Here is a 21,649-nt window from a genome sequence, read left to right as displayed (position 1 = left end):
TCAAACACTGAAAAAAACATCGGAAACCTTTCATTAACATACGATTAAGTTTCATCCAGTTAAAAGTAATCACGATAAAGACTTTATTTTCTCATTGTATGCAACCAAACATACATAACCTAATTTTAATCATTAAAATAATAATATACATTTACTATCACATATTTATCAGTAGTAAGTCCAATCTTCTTTGATTAAATCAGCTGCTTTTTCACCAATCATCATTACAACACTATTTGTGTGTCCTGCGACGATATGCGGCATAATTGACGCGTCTACAACGCGTAATCCTGTCACTCCTTTGACACGTAATCTAAAATCCACCACAGCATCGGGATCTGTATCCGGGCCCATTTTACAGGTTCCTACTGGATGTCCGAGGCTAGTCGCTAGGTGGCGTAGCGCGCAGCGCCAGTAGTTGTCACTAGCGAACGCTAGGTGCTGACAGGCGGGTAGCGGTATATCGTGTAACCTCGCGCCGACATCTTTGAACGCTTCGGAATTCACCAATTTTATTGCCTGGAAAATAGATTTAATTAAAATTACGAAATGTATAAATAATAAATATAAACACGGGTTTATGTCGAATGTTTACGATGCATATTGCGATAGAGATAAACAATCTCTCTCTTGATATGGTCAGAATGTCAAAACGCAAAAAAATATCATTCGCGACAGTTTGGTGCAGTGTACACACGTGAAACGGATATTTATTAACAAATTACTTAATAAAACAAAGTGTTACAGTTTACAAATGAGAAATAATTGTGTTAATATGTGAAAGCAAGTTAATTGAATGGAAATTATGCAAAAATATTCGAAATCCGATTAATTAATACCAGGTGAGTCCCGCATGCAATAAAATTTAATATTTCGCTGAGTGCACAAGCGAATCAAGCGTGTTGTAATCATTTCCCAATCGAAGCATGCTGAGAACATAAATATTTCGGGTTATTACACAAGCGTACAGATTGGATTAAGCACTCAAGAGGCAAGACGCAAGAAAATTCTTGAACTGGTCAGCATTCGCATATGCGTAATAACAAAAAACGAGAACAAGTCAAGTTTAACTTGCAACACGCGCGCGCGATACGCGTTACCTTTCGCGTTCTAATCGTGTAATTTACCCACTTTACGAATTTAGTAATATTCAATGTTGTAACACTACCAAAACATGCTTTACTCGATGAAGGAGACTCTAAATATGATTTCAAGGTCAAAGTCAAAGAATATTATGCATAGTCATCCATACCTTCTTTATTCCTTCTATGAGAACATCAAGATCTTCACTTTCGTAGAAATAGTTGCCGTGGATTGCGGGCCAGTGTAAAGGGTTCTTGTCCTTCAACATAACCCTACCTATGCTTTTGGGTCTCAACATAACCGTAGCTATTGAAAATCCTGGTATATTCACCACGGGAGAATAGACTTTTCTATAGGTTTCTTCAGGGAGTCTTAATAACCTCCTGAGGGTACCCATGGTATCCCCGTTTAATCCCCCTGCTCCCAGGACCAATTCTAGATCAGGATAATCCCTCCCAAAGTGGTTGAATCCACTTTGGAGGAAGCCTATACCCAGGGCACCACCTGGTATGGAATAAGGTCCATCTCCATTGAGGAGGTAATTCAGGACGTGGCGAGGGTTCTGTACAAGTGTATCACTGACGGTTATACTTTCATTGACCAAGAATAACAAGTGGGAGAAAGAGATGTGGTCCTGAAGGTTATATCCTACTTTGAGGTCTTGAATAGGTGGTATTCCGAGGGTTTTCAGGTGTGGTCGAGGGCCTATCCCTGATAGCATTAGTAATTGTGGGGAGTTAAACGCACCTGCTGATAATATAACCTCTCTTCTGGTTTTTATGATGAATTTCTGTCGGTTTTTGATTATTTCTACTCCTGTGGTACGTTTTTGGTCATCGAAAAGGATTTTAACCACCCTGGTCCTTGTTGATATCTGTAGATTGGGTCTTTGACGAATTTCTGGTCCTAGAAAGGCTTTGGCGGCACTACACCTTCTCCCTCGGTTCATGGTGGCTTGCGCTTCGGAGAACCCTATGTGTTGATGACCATTGGGGTCTGTAATATCATAACCCAACTCCTGCCCGGCTCTGAGGAATTTTTTGAGTAAAGGAGACTTTAATCTAGGGTTTTCAATCTTGAGGGTACCTTGAAACCCATGATAATCTGTATCTATGTTCTTACAACCCGAACAGTCTTCTGATTTGATAAAATAAGGAAGTATTTCATTATAAGACCATCCAGGGTTGCCTAAGTTGGCCCAACTATCGTAATCTCCTGGGTTACCACGTGTATAAATCAAAAAGTTTACAACTGAGGTACCTCCTAATGCTTTACCTCTGATAGCATTACACCTTTGGTCCTTAGACCCTAAACAAGCCCCGGGTTGAGGTTCGTTTTTATATCCCCAGTTATATTGGGTCGAGGCTTGGAAAGCCGCCATTAAAGGTATATCCGAGATGAAGTTTTCATTGGTACCTGCTTCCAGCAGCAACACAGTCCAATTGGTATTCTCTGTAAGGCGATTCGCAAGGACCGATCCACCACTTCCGGCTCCTATGATGATAAAATCATAAAACTCTTCGAAATCACTGGATTCTTCAGCTGGTGTGTTCGCACTGATGAAATTCTCAACCGGGTTGAACAGTGATAATGTCTGCCATATTGGCGGAGGTGTATCATCACAATTCGCAAAATTTATAATCACAGCACAAATAAACACGATGTTGACCACCATGGTTAGCGTCCACACCATGTGTGTGGAGCATCGGAAGACCCGCAACTTAATGAAAATGAAATCAGACTGAAACTTGTGTTCGGTGTATTTGTGGTTTGGGGTTGAACTGTTACAAGGTCGGACAAGGCTGTTGTGCATGTTTCCATTTCCATTACTTTCGAGCTGTACGACGTACCATGAACCACGTGCGCACGCATTGTGTGCTTAATTAAACTACATGACTAATTTAAATACCGAAATTATGAAAGAACTAGTTTTTTGGTTAATTAAAGTTAATTTACGGCAAGAAAACAAAAATTAAAACCGAAAAAGTGGATTAATTGACACCGTTTTTTCTTGTTTTTGTTGGTATACTAATAACAGTAAATTATATTTTGTTGTCACCGGTAATAAATAATAAAAATGACTCTATTGTTGTTAAAATTAGTTTAAAATTAGTTTAAAATTGTTGTAACCATGAAATTCATGGACAAAAGTTTGATATTCAATATTTGGCGTTAAATATTACCTAATTTCTCAAAATTTCATTGTTTGCGTTGTGAATAACTAAGAAAAAGTCACTAAAGTGCAGTGAAGCAGTGAAAAGAGTGTCAGGGCCAACCAGAATCAAATTCGGAATGGATGATTGACTTTTACCGTTCGTTTTATTCATTTTTATTCATTTCAAAACTGTACAGTGCGTATTTTTAATTTTTTATTAATAAATCTTTTATTAATAATCTAATGACGCTAACCTTGTCTGCGCATGTTCAATTTGAGGTTATGTTGCGTTACTAATAGGTAACTACGTGATGAGCACGTATTTAACATATTAATCGATCATTCACAATAAATTCTGTTGTAATTTAATAATTGTACAAGATACATCCGATGAAGTGAAGGTGAGGTTGGAATAATTGATGTAGGAGTAATTACATCGTAGTTAAAGGTCGGCTATAGTAAAAGTAATGTCATGGCATACGTGGAAGTATAAAAATAGAGCTTTGTGATTCCCAAAAAGGTTTTTATCCTGCTATTTGACTCCTGGACGACTTAGGACGTTTTAAACCTTTGGTATACCCGCAAAAAGTGGTGGGGTAACTAATCACTTGCAGATTACCAGCTACTTAACATTTAGTAACAACAGTGAGTGTTTTTGTTACCCCCACTACTTTTTACAGGTAGTCCTCAGGTATAAAAAGTTTTTTGGATCTTTGGGACGTAAATTTGGGTCAAAATACTTTTCCACATTCAACTAAATATATTATAACATAATCCAAATCACATATTTACATTTTATCACAATAAAAATCCTTCACAGACCTCAACATCCCCGGTGGTCCATCCGTAATCCCACAGAAGTACCTCCAAATCAAACAATTCGACCTCGGATTACCCCACTTTCCTTCATAGAACATCCATTTCGGCAACCCTCTCTCCACACTAGCCTCCCTCTTAAACTTATCAACATCCCTATCAACATGATATATCCTCAAGTCCTGCCAGGTGCTCCATGGGGTACCATAACCACTAATATCTTCTATACCTAAAAACCTATGATAACTATGATTCCCAGGCTCTGCCCATAGACCATGTGAACCCAACGATGCAAACACTTCAATCCTCTTCTTCTTGATTCTTATTTCATTCGGGAATAGAGGTTTAGGAGCAAGGAACTTCCTCTTAATCTGTTCTGAGTATACAAACGTCCTTGTTTTACGATTGAGAGTGTAATACACTCCACTTTCATGGGTACCCAAGTAGATTTGTGCTGGGTATGAAGAGTTACCATCAAATGACATTGACAAGTGTTCATAATCACCCACGTGACTCCCCAGTAACATTTTCGTCCCCAAACACGTGGAAAACACATGTGGGAGGGGAATATTCCCTAGGACACAGAATTCCTTTCCAAGGCTATACGGAAAGAACAACCAATAAGTCACATGGAAGGTTTTTTCGTGACATTTCGTCACCAGAGCATAAACTGGGACAGGAACTTTAGATGGATCTTTCCCATAGAGGAAAGAATTCGATGCATTTGATAATAATTCATCTAAAACTTATCTTTTAGTAATTACAGAATTTCTAAGACTTAAAGGTATACCTATATCATTCACTGTGTGTAAATACAACTTAGTAGAGTTGTCTCCGCCGATAATATTCTGTTCCGGCATCATTTTTCCATAAAAATCACCTGGTTGAGTATGTGGGAGGAAATCCTCTATGCTATCCGGCATGAATCTTTCCCCTGGGGCTAACCATATCAATGGGGACCATCTTCGGACCAAATCATCAACTAAAACCATTAAAATTTCATGTTTTACCATTTTTTTTCGTGTTTATGAGTAAAATACTTACTTCTGGATGCTGATGAGGTGACAATTGTAAGAAATACAATCACAAGTTTCCGATACCAAGCAGTCATGTTAGTCAAACAATAATCCGCACATAATCCGTGTGTTTAATAAACACACACAGCACACACACGACAGGTTCGTGCATCGAGATGCCTTGCGGAGTTCGGAGCACCCTAGTGACCCGGTTTCCACTCCGGTTGTCTTCTTGAGAACCGCTTCCAGCATGCGCTATCACACTTCACGAATTCGAATCAAAGCAAACGCTTTGGAGGCACGTTCACAACTGATTTCAAGTTACGTCTTCGAGGTTTTCATTCGGTTTTTGCTGCCACCACTAAAATTGGTATGTTGCGTTGGATTTTTTGATAAACGCTTTCACTCTTCTTGGAGTCTATGTGGTGCCATTGATATTACAATTGTTTATTCACGTACTTACACGTACTTACATTGTGGTCGTCGTAATAGTCATGATTTATTTAGGCGTCTTTCGTTTTGGCACGTGAACACAGTTTATGTAATGTTTTACTGTTTTTGCATTGTATTAGTCCATATAATTCGTTTCTGTTGGGTAATTCACGTGCAGAATGAATATTTGCGTGACTTTGAAATGCACAGTGCAACGAAGCGCGTTAGAAATGTTGAATTCATGCACAGGAAGTGCTAAAAACTCCAGGAAGTACCATTTTTTACTTAAATTACTAGAATTACATAACTGATTAGAGATAATCTAATTGTTTATCAACATCTCTTAGATAATCTGTGTTTAAACTTTCTCCTGGATGTTTATTTGCTAATTTTGCTTAAAAACTGCATAAAATCGGTTCTTGGGGCTCTTTATTCTTGCTATTTACGTACACACAGTATAAAATAGGAATGCGTTTACTATTTCGTTCATTTTCTCAACACATACAAAAACGTAAGACTGGTACAAACATCAAAAACCGTTTGAAAAACTATGCTTATTACTCGCGTAGAGAATGATGTTAGAGTAAAATCACAATGTCGCCCAACATGATATGGTGCACAACTTTAGAGTTCATCATGGACATCGTCCGGATGCTGTTCGACTTCGTAGCAAGCAGCGGGTGTGCTGAATTCAAACAGATACTCGCATCGATTCGGCTCGGCGACTGAAATAAGTTTGTTTTCGCTGCTGCAGGAGACCTGTACGCGTGTGGAGCGTGATGGGCCGTTCCAACAGGCCTGCCCATGGTCGTAGAGCATGCTTTCATAGGGGTTTCCTTCGGGACCGGTCCATTTTGACCAGGTGCCGAGACGTGTGTCCATTGCGCTGGATTTCGCCTGTTGGACGGCTTTGTCGAAGGGACACAGCTTGTAGATGTACTCGTGGTCGGTGTATTCGAAGCAGTGGCCTTCCAAAGCAGCGAATGCTTCATCAGCACCGAAATCCTTACGGAGGTATTCTTCGATACGTGTGATTTCTGATTGGATGTTGCGAACGGAAGCTTCGGCGTCGGTGAATTCACTGCGTGCTTGTGTGGCTTCACTGACAAGTTTCTGGGTTTCTTCATCATATTCCACTTTAGTATTTGTATCTGTTTCATCTTCTTCGTGGTGTTCCTCGGCTGGTTCCTCATCTTCTTCATCGTCTTCCTCATCGTCATATTGTGGTGGTTCAGGTTCTGTAAAACCGTTAGTTTATAAATTCGTGTATATTCGGTTGCCTATCTGTATAACACTACATTAATTGTATTAACCTGTGTTTCTTAGTTTAAAATTAAGTTTTAACAACAAAAAACTTCATTGTTAAACTTGTAAGTAGTAAAAATCTATAGATATATGTTTTATCTTCAATTTTATATATAATTTAATGCGTAATCTCTCGTGATTCGCATGTAATGTGTAAAATAAGTTTTGAATATTCTAACATAACCTCAAATATTTTTTAAAAACTGGTTATGAACAATACCTTCATCCGGTTCTTCATTAACTTCTCTTGCATCATTCAAAGGTACTTCTTCAACTTCACCAACACCAACTGGTGGCTTAAAAACGCCCTGTTCACGCATCATGATTGGTTTCATCAGTGGCCATGCATAAACAATGAAATCCTCAAGATTTATTGATTCCCTGTTGTCTAAAAATGACCTGGCTTCTTCCTCACTCACTGCAAGCATCAAAATCCATTATTATTAATAATTCAGCATACAAATCATTAGTAAACCTATATTACCTTCACCATTGTGATCTTTATCGAATGGCTGCCTTGTTTGCAGTTCTGGAATACTCAATAATCCATCTGCATTGCTATCGAACTTCTCGAAAGTCTCAGTGGCTTCTTTCCTGATCATCTCTGCTTCTTCTATGGCTTTCTTAGCTTTGATTTCATCCTCAATCTTTCTATATTCTTCCAGTGCAACACTTTCTAAATCTTCAGCTTGTTTTTTCAACTCTTCTTTCTCTTTCATCACTCTCTCAGCTTCAATCTTAGACTTCTGCAGCTCAACAAGTTTATCTTTCTTCTGTTGTTTCATCTTGATCCCCTCAGCACTCAGCTCATTCCTCAGCTGTTTACCAGCTTTGACCAACTCAGCTCGGAGTCTAGCTGCTTCCCTGGCATGTTGTCCGCGTTCCTTACAAGTATTCGGACACTTTTTACTCACATACTCATCGGTACCATCGCAGCAATCACAAATCCCATCATTAACTCTCGACGAGAAGATGTTCAACGCTTGGTGCCCGGCATTCGTGCAATGAAACATACTATTCGGACATGCTGATGTGCCTGGCTCATCACTGCCATCGGCACAATCACAGTATTCATCATTTACTTGCGCGAATGGTATCGTTAGTGTGTTATCGAAGCATGTGAAGTCCTTCGCGGGGTCGTACAGTCCGGCACGCGATAAGGACACACCGCGCGGCCGTGGCACTTCTGTTTTGGCTATGTTCAATATAAGAACTGCAACTATAACGTGCAGAATCAATTCGTTCGTTGGTCGAGGTCTTTTCATTGTGAACTTGAGGATTTGCGGAGGTAATGAGGTTTGGTTTCGCCCGGTGTACTGACTAAGGAGTGATGAGAACTTACACGTAAACGTACTGGCGACTGACTGCGACTGACGGGACCGGGGAGTCCTGTCGGAGGTTATGATAAGGAAAATATCGCGAATATCTATGTTCACCACGCCAATCGGGATGGAGAACGAGTTGTACCACGTCAGGTTTGTTAGTTTTGAGTGGTTTTAGATATTTTTTATTGAAAAAAGTTGAAATTTTAAGAAATTTCGTAGATTTTCGGTGTTTTATGGTTTATTATTCATTTCTATTACTAGTAAGTTAGTAAAATGAATGAATTGGTCATAATATGTTTGTTTTTTGTGTATGGAATCTTAATTTGGGTGAAAATATGTCTTAAGAAGACGTGAATGGTCATATTTTTACATTTTTTACAACTTTTGTAGTAAATAGATAGCATTTTTAAATATAATGCTAAAATTCAATCATAGATGTCGCTGCGATGCACTATTTGCCTTAAATTCGAGCTGAAACTTCGAATAAACTGGTTAAGTCGCGTCTGTGAGTTGTTTGTTGGTGGTAGTAAGTGCAAAATCCATGACCATGTGACTTAAGTCATCCGCGCGCTATCAAAAGATAAAACAAGGTACATTTTTATTCTATTATACAAACTTCTTTGTAAATATACAAAGTTTTATATTTTTAATATAAAATTTATTATTCTACAATCAATTTACTTAATGAATAAAGAAACAAAAAAAAAGTATTCCAGTTAGTGATAAAGCTACCGCGATAATGACTAGAATAAATAAATGACAATTAACCAGTCAAGTTTAAAATATTTGTCGAATATTATCGATGAGTTGAATGAACACCTCGCTGCCATAAACGGTCCCAATGATAAACGAAAACGTGGCGGCGAGAAATTGAAATGTCGCTACTCCTGACATAGGATCCCCCGGCAAAATGGCGTCTGCTATCAGGTAATTCTTTAGAGCGTACCACGATGTGAAGATGAAGTATCCATTCGTGAAGAGCATTAGGGAACTTATCAGGTTCAGCAGCATCATTACAATCGATAACTGATTATGATTGGGTATACAGAGTATCATTATCGGATACATTAATAATGCTCCGAAGAAAGCGGATATTAGGAGGTCTACGTTGATGCATCGAGATTGGGATTTTGCGTAGATGAAAAAGACTATTGTTGCTATGGTCGCAATCTAAAATTTAGAATATTACAAAAAGTTTTTAAAGCAAAAAAAGAAAAACTTACAAGTTGACAACATTTAATCCTCAGCATTGTTTGTTTGGATAACAATGTATCATTCCTATCAGGAATGATATCTTCCGGATCTTCAGGGTCTCCATAATTTTGTAATCTTCTAATGCGCACCCTTTCATGATCTTCTTCTGTTACCTCAAAGGGAACAGCCAGTATATTACTCAAAGGCATTTTAAAATATTTTATTTATGATGATCTCTCAAATGAAACACACTGCCACTGATCCGGAGTGTCAAAAATTGATTTGGTTTTGTAGATTTTATCATTCTATCCTTCAGGTGATAAGTGATAAGGTGTATCTGAAATGATAATGCATTTTTCGTTGTGCATTGTATCGCTAATGATAAAACAATAACAATAGATACAAATCTATGAGTCATAATTAACATGGCGTCAATAAGTCTACCTTTGTTTGGTAATCTAATTATTTATTTATAAAAATTATCTATGATTTTAATGGTTTATCAGATCCATCGTTGATGTTATTATTATTATTGCGTTGTTTTTGTTTTCCGAAAATATTTTGATCTTTTCCGAAGATTCTCGCATCGGAAAGGGTTTCCGGAAGTTGATGACTAAGTGTTTCCGGTAGGAAAATACAAAAGACAGCTCCTAATAACGCGCAGAACATGTAGATTAAATAGGGGAGAGTTGCATTTACGGACACACCCTGTATAACAAAATAAATTAATGTTTAAGTTTAAATTCTTTAAAAATGTGAAAAAAATAATTACCAGGTTAATAATATATGGTACAAGTGTTCCTAAACTGCTAGCGAAGATAATCCCGATGGCACTTCCGGTTTGCCGGATACAAGTCGGATAAATCTCTAGCGCTTGAAGATTTACGGTGAAATATGACAGTGCAAGACTGAACTTCATAAATACACACAGTGCATATACCGCCAATGTCATGGATGGATCTACAAATACAATACAAAATTACAACTTTAAAAATATTCAAAAATTTGAAGGTATTTTACCGTTGATCAAAAAAATAACCGGAATAGAAGATAGGAAAGTCATGAAAAATCCCAAAAAACTTGCATATCGCCTCCCATATCGATCACTGATTACTTTAGCTAATGCATATCCAGGTAATTCGGCTAGTGCTTGAAAGAGGTAATTTAAGAATGGGTTACCATCAAGGTTGGAAACATTGATGATCAAAAAGATATAGATTTGTAGCACTATACACCATGATAACAGCAGCAAAATTGTGTTTTTTGTAAGTCTTGGACTTGAAAACAGTGCAAAAATACTTTGATGCTTCTCCTGACTATTTTCCTGACAGTATTTGATCAATACTTCTTCAATATCAGAGGGTAATTCCGTCCTGTTGGCTTTTGCTACATTTCGCAACTCTTTTATACACCGGGTTATCTTCCCTTTCGATGCTAACCATCGAGGGGATTCAATTATCCATTTTTGTGAAAAGAAATAAATACCACATGGTAAGGTAGAAGCTAGTAAAAATGGTACCCAATCACGTAACCACCACATGAGGAAAGGGATGATGGATAGGCCCATGTTCCAAGAGAAGCAGACCACCATTCCGATTAGGGCACGGTCTTCAGGACGTGATATCTCCATTGCTATTACCAAAGGACCTTGGATCAAAATGGTACTGGATAAGGAGGCTACTAAACTGAAAAGGAGGAAAGCCAGGACCCATTGGGATGTGAATGTAGACATAACACGACCTAGGATTACTGTTGTTAAGCATATGAAGAACATAGGTTTTCTACCGTAGTTATCAGCTACGTAGCCAGTGATGAAGGTTCCTATGACTTCACCAGCGAAACCCACGGCTATGGTATCAGCTGGGATCATCTCATCGTCACACACCCAGTTGTTTTGCATTGGGGCGGTTTTTTCGTACCAGGTTTGGTCGTAGTCCCAACCATGGTCACATGTTGTAAGGTTTTCTGGGTTGTCCATGGTTAGGAAGCGTTTGCATTTTGAATAGGTTAATATACCTCTTGAATCTAGTTCCCTGGAATTTTTTTGTTTGAAAATTTGATTTTTGGTTTAAAAAAAAATGTTTACCTTGGTAGAGTTAAATTTTTCCATTCTTCGAGAGTATAGTTGGTGTTTTCACGACCTGGGACATGACACCAGTGGTCAGGTGTAGCTAGACTGATTATGAGGTTCACATAGGGCATTGCAGCCAGAATGGGTAGTATTAAATTGAATTTAAAGTTGAATGAAGATTGATATCTTCCTGCATTACCAATTTTTTCCATGATGGTATCAATGGCGGATGTTTCCGCGTCATTTTCCATGTTGAAGTTGTAGCAACCACTGAAATATTGAGACTAACTGCTCAAAATTAAATATTTAAATATTTCGATTACTTAATTTTTTTCGCTTGCTCAGTATCTAAACTACGAATTGTTTTCGAGTTTTGCGAAAAGCATAAATTTGCATATCTTTCTTTATTTCAAAATTATCTCGTGCGTAAGACGCAATACAAAAGTGTTCTACATTGTATCGCATTGCTTATATTTAGAAAACCGAATGGTTGGAATTATTTTGAAATAATAGGGCATTCATAAAAATATACACTTATTATTGAGTTATGTACTCATTAAATGTGTTTTTCGTAAATTTCAAACTTGGTAATTACATGTGTCATTTTTTATTAATAAAAAAAAAGTAAAAGTAAATGGGTAATAAAAACTTTTGCAAGTACAGAGTCATTCAGAAAAAAATAAGGTTAAATTATGAATAATTACAATTATATATTTATTTGCAAAAGGATTACCATAATGAGACTTTTTATAAATAATACCGACGCTGCAAAACATTACTTCCTATATATGAATGGTAATTAATGATATAAAGAGACGATTCACTTGATTAAACACGACCCAATAAACAGCAACAAGGAAAACATAATTATTCTCTCCATCCATTAATAATTAAGTCAATTCTCTCAATGGTAACTCAGATCCATTCTAGGGTTACTTGCGAGATGTAAACATTTTTATATGTTGTTATCAACTACACAGTTTGAGGTATTTTCGAGGACAACACACGAATTTATCGAAATGTTCCGAAATATTTTTATTAGTTATTTCTAATTTCAACTATTTAAACATAGTGAAAGCGTATGAAAATAATTTAACAAATTATATATACATTATTTAAATGCTTAAAAGTTATGTTTGTTCAGTAAGAGGTCTATCCGCACCGTCGGGTATATTCCGACGTGTTTTTGGCCGCCCCCAAAAATCTTGATCAGCTCCGAAACATTTTGCATCTGCTAGGGTTTCTGGCAGGTCATGGCCATGCGTTTCCGGTAGGAAAATACAACAAATAGCTCCCAAAATCGAACATAATAAATATATCACAAATGGGAGTGTTGCATTTACGGAAACACCCTGTAAATAGTAATAATAATATTTAAAATAAGATAATTTTGTAAAAAATAATTACTTACAAGAGCTATAATATAAGGAACAATAATATTGGTAGCACTTCCGAAGAGACCTCCAACTGCACAACCAATTTGCCGGATACAAGTTGGATAAATCTCCAGAGCTTGAAGATTAATTGAAAAATAAGCTAAAGTTACACTGAACTTCATGAAGATACAAATGTAATTTATCACGGGGGCCATTGAAGTATCTGGAATCATAAAAAAGAAATCATTAGTAAAATTTTTAATTTGGGTTTTATGGTTTGTGATATCCTTACCATTGATTAAAAATATGATTGCAAAACAAGATAAAGACGATAATGTAAAACTGATGAAAGTATTGCATCTCCTCCCATATCGATCACTAAGGTATTTAGCAATCACATAAGCTGGTAACTCAGCCAATGCTTGAAAGAGATAATTCAAAAATGGGTTACCATCAAGATTGGTAACATTGATAGTAAGTGAAACATAAATCTGTTGTACAATACACCAACAAGTTATAAGAAGAACAGTATTCTTAGCCAATCGGGGACTGGAAATCAAACCCAGCACACTTTGATGTTTGTCATGACCATTTTGCTCACAGTATTTCTTAAGCATTGCTTCAGCATTAGGGGGCATTTCAGTCTTGTTGGTTTTTGCAACTTTAGACAACTCTTTGATACAATCCTGTAGCCTCCCTTTTGATGCTAACCAACGTGGTGATTCAATGATCCAAGGTCGCGAGAATAGATAAATAGCGCATGGGAGTGTAGATACGATTATAAATGGTACCCAGTCACGCAACAACCACATCAGCAGAGGAATAGTGGATAGACCCATGTTGGTACCGAAACACACAATCACACCAACAAGAGCTCGATCTTTAGGTCGGCATATTTCCATTGCGATGACAAATGGTCCTTGGGTCAACGCTGTGCTTACCAGGGAACTGAAGAAACTGAAGAACAGGAAAGCATACACCCATTCCGATGTTAACGTGAGCATTACCCGACCGGAAACTGCTATTATAAGAGACGCGAAAAATATTGGCATTCTTCCGTAATTATCAGCCACGTGTCCCATTACCATGGTACCAACAAGTTCTCCTACAAATCCTAGGGCTATGGTATCAGAGGGTACCATGTCATTGTCACACACCCAGTTGTTTTGGGTTGGGGCTGTTTGATCATACCAGGTGTGATCGTAATCCCAACCATTATCACATTTTACTTCGTTTTTACTACTGGAGGTATTCCAGGTGTCATACCTTTTACATTTTGAATAACTAAGAAGACCTTTGGAATCTACTTCTCTGAAAAATTAAGTTTATTAATTCAGGGGTTCTACAAATATAAAAAAAAAATAGAATTTACTTTGGAATTGTTAAATTTTTCCATTCACTGATGGTATAGTTGGTATTTTCACGTCCTGGTACATGACACCAATGATCAGGTGTAGCTAGACTTATATACAGGTTCAAATAGGGCATGGCGGCCAAAAAAGACAGGATCAAATTAAAGGCGATGTTGAATCTTTTCTGATAGAGACCTGCATTTCCAATTTTCTTCATGATTTCATCAATTGCGTTGGGTACCTCTGAAGTATCATCTTGAGACATTTTGTTGGTTTATTGAATGAAGTGTTTTATAAAAGATTTACATTCATACTGACTTATTCAGGAAATGAATCAGGTTATATAAGGAATAACAATTTATTTACGAAAGGATTACCATAATGAGAGTTTCTGTAAATATTGTGGACGCTGCAAAACATCACTTCCTATATATAAATGGGAACTTAATTACTTAAATACGGCTAAATAAGCATAAGTAACAACAATTACAATGTTATTATTCTCCACGTCTATTCATAATTAAATCGGTTGTTTCAATGGTACATCAGCTCCATCCTGGGGATACTTGCGAGATGTTGACCTACCCCATATGTTTTGATCAGCGCCAAAGTTGGAAGCATCTTCCAGAGTTTCCGGTAATTGATGACCAAAGGTCTCCGGTAAGAAGAGACAGCACACGGCTGCTACCAGAGAACTTACCGAGAAGATCAGGTATGGTAACATAGCATTCACCGAGGTACCCTGTTAGCATTAATAGTAATAATAAATTACTAAGAGGAAAGTAAATATAATTAAGTTGTATACCAAGGCGACAATGTATGGTGAGACGACGCCAAATCCACTGCCGAAAATAACACCCACGGAGATACCAGTCTGGCGTACACAAGTTGGGTAGATTTCCATGCTTTGTAAATTGACAGAGTAAAACGCCAGCGATACGCTGAATTTTAGAAAGATACACAGGCTGTTTATCACCAAATGACTTGCAATATCTAAAAACATTTTTGTTAAAATCCTTTTGGGAAACCTTTGATAAACCTACCATTAATCACAAAAATAATCGGAACGCATGCCAGGGATGTCAGAATAAAACTGATGATACTCGTCCATCGCCTACCATAATGATCACTCACATATTTCCCAATCATATAAGCAGGTAACTCTCCCACAGCTTGAAAGAGATAATTCAAGAAAGGGTTACCACCTAAGTTGTTCACATTGATGGTGAGACACATATAGATCATCAAAAGGATAGACCAGCAACACACCAGCATAATAGTATTCTTTGCTAATCGGGGACTTGAGAACAACCCTAAGATGGTATGGTTCTTCTCTGTGCCCTTTACATCATAAGCCTTTTTGAGTACAGCTTCAGTATTATTGGGCATATCAGTTTTGTTGGTTTTCGCCACCTTTTCCAATTCCTGATAACATCGCTTAATCTTGCCTTTGGATGCCAACCAACGCGGCGACTCAATCATCCATCTGCAAACATAGATTGTGTTGTTATGGGATTAAAGCACCATAAAATTAACCTACGGCCGTGACAGTAAGAAAATGGCGCAGGGAGCGACGTCACCAGCATAAATGGTACCCAATCACGTAACCACCACATGAGGAGCGGCATCATGACCATACCAGCATTCCAACAAAACATTGCATCATACTTATCAACGCACGGTCTTCAGTTCGGGATATCTCCATGGCTATGATAAGTGGTCCTTGGAAGACCGAGGTACTAGGTAGGGACCCAATCATACTGAAAATAATAAAAACGGAGACCCAGGGTGATGTAAAGGCGGACATAGCTCTCCCAATCACTAAAGTCACAACTGTTGCATAAAACACAGGCATTCTTCCATAATTATCCGCAAGTTGACCAAAAATCAAAGTCCCAATTACTTCCCCAGCCCTTCCAAGGGCTAGGGTATTAGCTGAGACCATGTTATTATCACAAACCCAATCATTTTGCATTGGTGCAGTTTGATCATACCAGGTATGGTCATATTCCCAACCACTATCACAATTTGTAACATCCATCTCTAGATCTTCTGTATCATTACCAGGTAGGTCCAGGTATGGGTTTACATAACGTTTACACTTGGAATAACTAAGATGTCCTTTGGAATCATACTCCCTGGAAAAACCTTTACTAAAACTATGTTTTTCATGGTATGTTAATCAATACTTTGGCAGGGTCATGCTCTTCCATTCTTCAATTGAATAATTTGTGGTTTCACGACCTGGTACATGACACCAGTGATTAGGTGTAGCCAAACTGATGACCAGGTTTAAATGTGGCATGGCCGCAACAATAACCAGGAAAAAATTGAAGGTGAAATTGAAACGTTTCTGGAACCTACCCGCTTTCCCGATCTGTTCAATGATCGTATCGAAAGCGGAAGGTTCCTCAGTGGGGTGTACGTGGGTCATGTTAGAATTCTACTTTAAGACTGATGCTGGAAGAATGGTAGCGCGTTTTAATTCGTGTGGCGTCAATACTCTCATGATTCACCACAAAAATACAGTCGAGTCTACAGCCAGCCGAAATCAGTGAGCAAACAAACGGCTTATCGCCGAAAGCCGAGTGATGAACCTGGTTTAACATTTATTCAATTTTTTTTGTCTTTGTGTCATTAACAGAGCATTATAAAAACATTCATATCGCACATGTCCAAAAGTTTTATCTCTTTTATATCTTTAAATTGACGACTGTTAAATGGCACCTTTTTGGCAACTCGAAGATTATGGGATTAAGAGATTAGGAGGTTTTCATTATCTTGTATAATTTGCAAGTTTATGGAACCACAATAAAAACATGATTTTTTTTGTGCAAAAATACAAAATTTTCCACTTGAACTCCACCAAGGTAAAGAGAAAATTTAAGAAATAAATAAAGTAATTATTTATTGTTGACTAGTAGAAAAATGTCTTGGTTGTAATTATACAACCGAGGAATAACAAAATTTTTTGCAAAAAGTATGCTTGATCAACATCGGCGCTTGTATCAATCCAGTTTTGATAATATGACGCGTTGGTGTACACACCTGGAAAATGTGGTTTACCACAATCTACTCCCCAGGAGACAATACCATAAAGCTGTCCATTACATACTAAAGGACCACCGGAATCACCCTAAAATTTAAAAAAAAATTTGAAAAATTTGAAAAAAAAAATTTTTTTTTTTGAATTTTTCTCTAAAAATTTTACTTACACTACAAGAATCTTTAGACTCTGAAAAATCACCAGCGCATATCATCCCAGGTGATTGAAAATTATTACCATAAATAGAACTGCATCTCACACCCGTAAAAACATTAATATTAACATATCTCAAATCAGAAACAACTGCCCCTTCATATTGCGTAGCTCCCCAACCGGAAACTACACAATTAACACCCGGGGCAGTTGGACTACCTGATAATGTCTCATTCCATATTGTAATATTACGCACATAGTCATCATAAGTAAAGCTTTTCTTTAGTTTAATAACGCCGACGTCGTTTAGAACGACATCACTGTAATTTTCATGAATGTAAATCCCTTCTGCTTGTATTCTCTGCGTGTGAGATGTTGGGTTTCTCAAGTTTAAGTCCCCAGCGACAACTTCCAGTTGACTCGCTTTCATTCCCTTCAAACAGTGTGCGGCTGTTATCACTATACGCGGTTTGTAAATGGTACCGCCACATATGTGTTGGCCGCTAAGTCGTAGTGAAATCTAAGGCAATAGAAACATGTGTATTGTGTTGCCTAGGTTAAACTTCTAGGTTATTGTTATTAATTAGTTGATTAATTAATATGTTATTGTGTTTTTATGTGGAATAACTTACTTGGTATGGGTATTGTTTACGATTGGTGACGCGATCACCTCCGACGATTCTGTTTTGTGCTGACACGCCCAAAATTACGGAAATTAAGGCAAAAAGAACTAAAAATTAAAATTAAAAACAAAACTTCAGTAAATAAAAAAAGTAATAAACCTAAGTCGAAATAAAATTAATTCTTACGTATTTGGTAGTTCATGTTGCTTGGTTGTGGATTAAATAAGTTAATATTGATTAAATATATTTTATAGCGAGCATTTTCTCGCTTGAAGGGTTTTTTTGATCTGATGAATCGCGTTTTATTTAATATTACTGCAGCACTAAGCGCTTATCAAGAACATGGCTGTGGTTTGCATAGTGAGTAAAACTATGCGTGTGTGTATGATACATGTGATGATAAGATAAGTTAGAAATAGTCAAATTGAGTTCCCTATCAAGTACTTATTTATTTGCTGATACTTGTAATAATAAATGCTTTTACATATTTTTTTGATATGGATATATGATATGAGTAATATGTTATTCCCGGGGCTTCAATGGGATCACTTGTATTTGAAATAAAATTTAATATTCAATACGTAAATACCGGGGGACAGGTTCAATAGGCCTTTTCATCCCATTTAGTTGTACACACTTGGTTTTTATTTTACACACTCTGTATGTTATATTTTTCAAGAAAAAGTAGCTTATGTCATTCTTGCAACTCTAAAGTATCTACAAACCAAAATTTATCAAAATTGATTGAGTGGTTTTGCTTGAAAGCGTGACAAACAAACATATAATATTGATTAGGAGAGCACGAGGTGGTCACGAGGTATAAAATGACTAAATGTCACATATTGCGTTTTTATAAATGAAACTTTTATGAATTTCATGATTTTTACTTTTTCATTTCGTTTTGATTGGAAAAACAGAAAAATATTTAAAAAACTTAAAAATCAAGCAAAATAAAAATTGAAAATTTTTCATTTTTTCCCAAAAACCTATTTATACTGCAAATTTATTTAAAAAATTTAAAACATAAAAAAATCAATGGTTTAAAATATATTCTAAGCCTTTATTTAACGAAAACATCAATTTCTTATCTATTTCTTTAAATAACCAGCAAAAAAAACCCACAACACATTAACATATCTATAAAAATTTATTGGAAAAATACAATAATATGCCTTTACAAACATAGATAATAATTCAGACGTATATAATTAACAAATACCTAACACACATTAATTATTTAATATGCTGAACAACGCAGCACAAACGGTAAACATCACAGTTGAAGTCATCGAAGTGGCACTATTGGTTTTCGTCGTTTTCGTTATCCAATCAGCAAAGTAGGTAATATTCGTGTACATTCCCGGTTCATATCTGGTTTCACACTTGCTTCTCCACGTGACCACACCGTACAATGAATTATTGCATACTAGAGGTCCTCCAAGGTCACCCTAACGACAAAAAATAAAATTTAAATATATAATAATAGATTAAGTATCAAGTGCGCTAAACGACACTTTAGCTACGTTTAGCCACGTGTTGTTTATGCAATGTTTGCTACTTCCACTTTATTTCTATTAAAATTTTACCCCGTGATTAAAACTCGTGACTAAAGTAGTTTAGAAGTTTAATACTAAAGTATTTTAGTCATAGGCTTGGCTATCCGTGACTGAAGTGCCACTTTAAAGGGGAAGTAAAAATAATGAATTAATTACCAAGTGCGCCAAATGCCACTTTTGCAACGTTTAACGAGGTGATTTTTATGTTATTTTTCTACTTCCACTCCATTTTCAATAGAACTTCACCCCGTGACTAAAACCCGTGACTAAAGTACTTTAGTAGTAGTAGGCTTGGCTATCCGTGACTAAAGTGCCACTTTAAAGGGGAAGTAAAAATAATGAATGAATTATCAAGTGAGCTAAATGCCACTTTTGCAACGTTTACGAGGTGATTCTTATGTTATTTTTCTACTTCCACTCTATTTTCAATAGTACTTCACCCCGTTACTAAAACCCGTGACTAAAGTACTTTAGTCACGACCATGGCTAAAGTACCACTTTTTATGTCTCAAAATCCTGAAAAAACAAAGATAGAAGTAGAAAAATCTATAAAAACTAATAATTTTTTAAATAAACTTACCGTGCAGGGATTAATTAAGTAATCATCACCGGCGCACATCATAACATTCTGAAGAAACGGTGGATAAGTTCTCTTGCAGTCCATTTCTTTTGTGGCAATTGTAACATTAGCATGATGTAGATCTGTCTGTCTATAAAAGTGTGTGCCATTAGCACCCCAGCCACTGACGACACATTTCTGCGCGTCTTTCGCGACCCATTTCCTTGCAATCGGTATACTTTGAGTGTAATTATTAAATTGCAAATTGCTCGATAGATATAACACAGCAATATTATTCTGTACATTTTTGCCGCTGTAGTCTTTATGCACCCACATTTTCTCCACCATGATAATTTGTGATTCGTTACCATTCACTTTTTCCAAATTAAGCGTTCCGGTGATCACTTGCCAGTCGGTGGCTTTTGTGTTGTTGACACATGATGCCGCTGTTAAAACATGTCGTTTGCTATAAATCGTTCCTCCGCAGAGGTGAATTCCATCACGGCGTATGGATGCTTGATATGGGAATTTCTCGCGTTTTGTTACGTTAAAATCTACGGCGAATACACTTGGAAGTACTAAAAATAAATTATTTATTAATAAATATAATAGAAAATATATAATTAATTTATTAGACTTACTTGATATAATACCAATAATTAAAACAATTTTTTCCATTTTGTAGTTATTTTTGATGCGTTCAAGTCGTGAAAAATAATTGTGTCGACTGCGTACACTTCACCACGATTGTATTCATTTTATACTTGTGCCTGAAACATGTGGATATTATCAGTACTAAGTAACTTGATAAGCCAGTGCATATATTAGTATTCAAGTTATTTTGTTTGCTATTGTACTCGTAAAGAAGTATGAATCATGTTTATGCGTGGATTTTTGCAGTGGGAATTTGAGTGTCATACATTTATTGCAAGTTGGTCATATTAAAAAACATTGATTATTTGATAAGTCTCGTAATCATATTCACAATAAAAATCAGCGCCATTGGTGAGTAAAGTTCAAATATTTAGAATATACAAATGAAATGTTCAAGTACTTATTAGATTTTCTAGAATAGCGAAATATGTTTATGGATAATTTTTATCGTCTTTATCTAGCATGTTGTTACGTAAAAAACGGCTAGGAATGCAATTGCATAGCAAATATAAGAATAGATAGTAACTAGAGTGTTTATTGGAGTAATATTGATTTTATATGTTCGTGATTTGTGATGACAAATGTGTTTAACGATTTATCCCTACTAATATTATAAATGCGAACGTCCTGATGTTTGTTACACTTTCACGCAAAAACTACTTAACCGATCATCATGAAAATTTGTACACATATTCTTAGTGGTCCCCGAATGGTTATAGGCAACTTTTTATTTAATAAAAATAATTATTTTTTAAATAAAGTAAAGAAATTGTTTAGCCAATAATACCTCTGCATCTGGCAATTTGACTACTTTAACGCCATCTAGCATTCCAGCAATGAAGCTCAAACCTAAGTACTATAGTACCATCACACTGTATTATCACACTGTATTACCGACAGCTACGTCAACATCAAATCCAATTGACTACACTA

General features: G+C 36.5%; 6 protein-coding genes and 1 long non-coding RNA gene across 7 annotated transcripts; all 7 read right to left on the bottom strand.

Annotated features, from left to right (window-relative positions):
* Nucleotides 1–59: 59 nt before the first annotated feature.
* LOC135790333 (glucose dehydrogenase [FAD, quinone]-like) lies at nt 60–2,835 on the bottom strand. The gene is made up of 2 exons (XM_065300528.1): nt 1,253–2,835; nt 60–519 (listed from the first exon to the last, which is right to left on the bottom strand). Exons 1-2 carry the CDS (start codon nt 2,774–2,776, stop codon nt 169–171), a joined length of 1,875 nt encoding a protein of 624 aa, XP_065156600.1. The 5' UTR covers nt 2,777–2,835; the 3' UTR covers nt 60–168.
* A 1,191-nt stretch (nt 2,836–4,026) lies between these two features.
* LOC135790791 (uncharacterized) lies at nt 4,027–5,554 on the bottom strand. The gene is made up of 3 exons (XM_065301067.1): nt 5,099–5,554; nt 4,845–5,036; nt 4,027–4,793 (listed from the first exon to the last, which is right to left on the bottom strand). Exons 1-3 carry the CDS (start codon nt 5,163–5,165, stop codon nt 4,027–4,029), a joined length of 1,026 nt encoding a protein of 341 aa, XP_065157139.1. The 5' UTR covers nt 5,166–5,554.
* A 360-nt stretch (nt 5,555–5,914) lies between these two features.
* LOC135790627 (glucosidase 2 subunit beta-like) lies at nt 5,915–8,202 on the bottom strand. Its single transcript, XM_065300902.1, has 3 exons — nt 7,292–8,202; nt 7,028–7,225; nt 5,915–6,740 (listed from the first exon to the last, which is right to left on the bottom strand). The coding sequence occupies exons 1-3, from the start codon at nt 8,070–8,072 to the stop codon at nt 6,127–6,129; spliced, it is 1,593 nt and encodes a 530-aa protein (XP_065156974.1). The 5' UTR covers nt 8,073–8,202; the 3' UTR covers nt 5,915–6,126.
* Nucleotides 8,203–8,768: 566 nt separating this feature from the next.
* On the bottom strand, nt 8,769–9,582 carry LOC135790664 (uncharacterized). Its single transcript, XR_010547852.1, has 2 exons — nt 9,356–9,582; nt 8,769–9,302 (listed from the first exon to the last, which is right to left on the bottom strand). It is a non-coding gene; the product is annotated as an uncharacterized lncRNA (long non-coding RNA).
* A 227-nt stretch (nt 9,583–9,809) lies between these two features.
* Nucleotides 9,810–10,956, bottom strand: LOC135790790 (organic cation/carnitine transporter 2-like). The gene is made up of 4 exons (XM_065301066.1): nt 10,626–10,956; nt 10,347–10,553; nt 10,099–10,286; nt 9,810–10,034 (listed from the first exon to the last, which is right to left on the bottom strand). Exons 1-4 carry the CDS (start codon nt 10,954–10,956, stop codon nt 9,810–9,812), a joined length of 951 nt encoding a protein of 316 aa, XP_065157138.1.
* Nucleotides 10,957–12,527: 1,571 nt separating this feature from the next.
* Nucleotides 12,528–16,625, bottom strand: LOC135790789 (carcinine transporter-like). Its single transcript, XM_065301064.1, has 9 exons — nt 16,315–16,625; nt 15,769–16,263; nt 15,169–15,611; nt 14,931–15,118; nt 14,711–14,867; nt 14,146–14,380; nt 13,066–14,084; nt 12,809–12,996; nt 12,528–12,749 (listed from the first exon to the last, which is right to left on the bottom strand). Exons 1-9 carry the CDS (start codon nt 16,557–16,559, stop codon nt 12,528–12,530), a joined length of 3,192 nt encoding a protein of 1,063 aa, XP_065157136.1. The 5' UTR covers nt 16,560–16,625.
* Nucleotides 16,626–17,007: 382 nt separating this feature from the next.
* Nucleotides 17,008–20,850, bottom strand: LOC135790788 (transmembrane protease serine 9-like). Its single transcript, XM_065301063.1, has 7 exons — nt 20,704–20,850; nt 20,084–20,640; nt 19,179–19,395; nt 18,134–18,277; nt 17,957–18,054; nt 17,341–17,844; nt 17,008–17,261 (listed from the first exon to the last, which is right to left on the bottom strand). The coding sequence occupies exons 1-7, from the start codon at nt 20,738–20,740 to the stop codon at nt 17,043–17,045; spliced, it is 1,776 nt and encodes a 591-aa protein (XP_065157135.1). The 5' UTR covers nt 20,741–20,850; the 3' UTR covers nt 17,008–17,042.
* Nucleotides 20,851–21,649: the final 799 nt, after the last annotated feature.

The sequence above is a fragment of the Atheta coriaria genome, unplaced genomic scaffold (assembly GCF_025399875.1).
Source record: "Atheta coriaria isolate IRGN ID8LTWV9N9 unplaced genomic scaffold, Caltech_Dcor_3.1 hic_scaffold_4_pilon, whole genome shotgun sequence".
Lineage (NCBI taxonomy): Eukaryota > Metazoa > Arthropoda > Insecta > Coleoptera > Staphylinidae > Dalotia > Dalotia coriaria.
The sequence above is the reverse complement of the archived record's forward strand: the minus strand, read 5'-3'. Positions and strand labels throughout refer to the sequence as shown.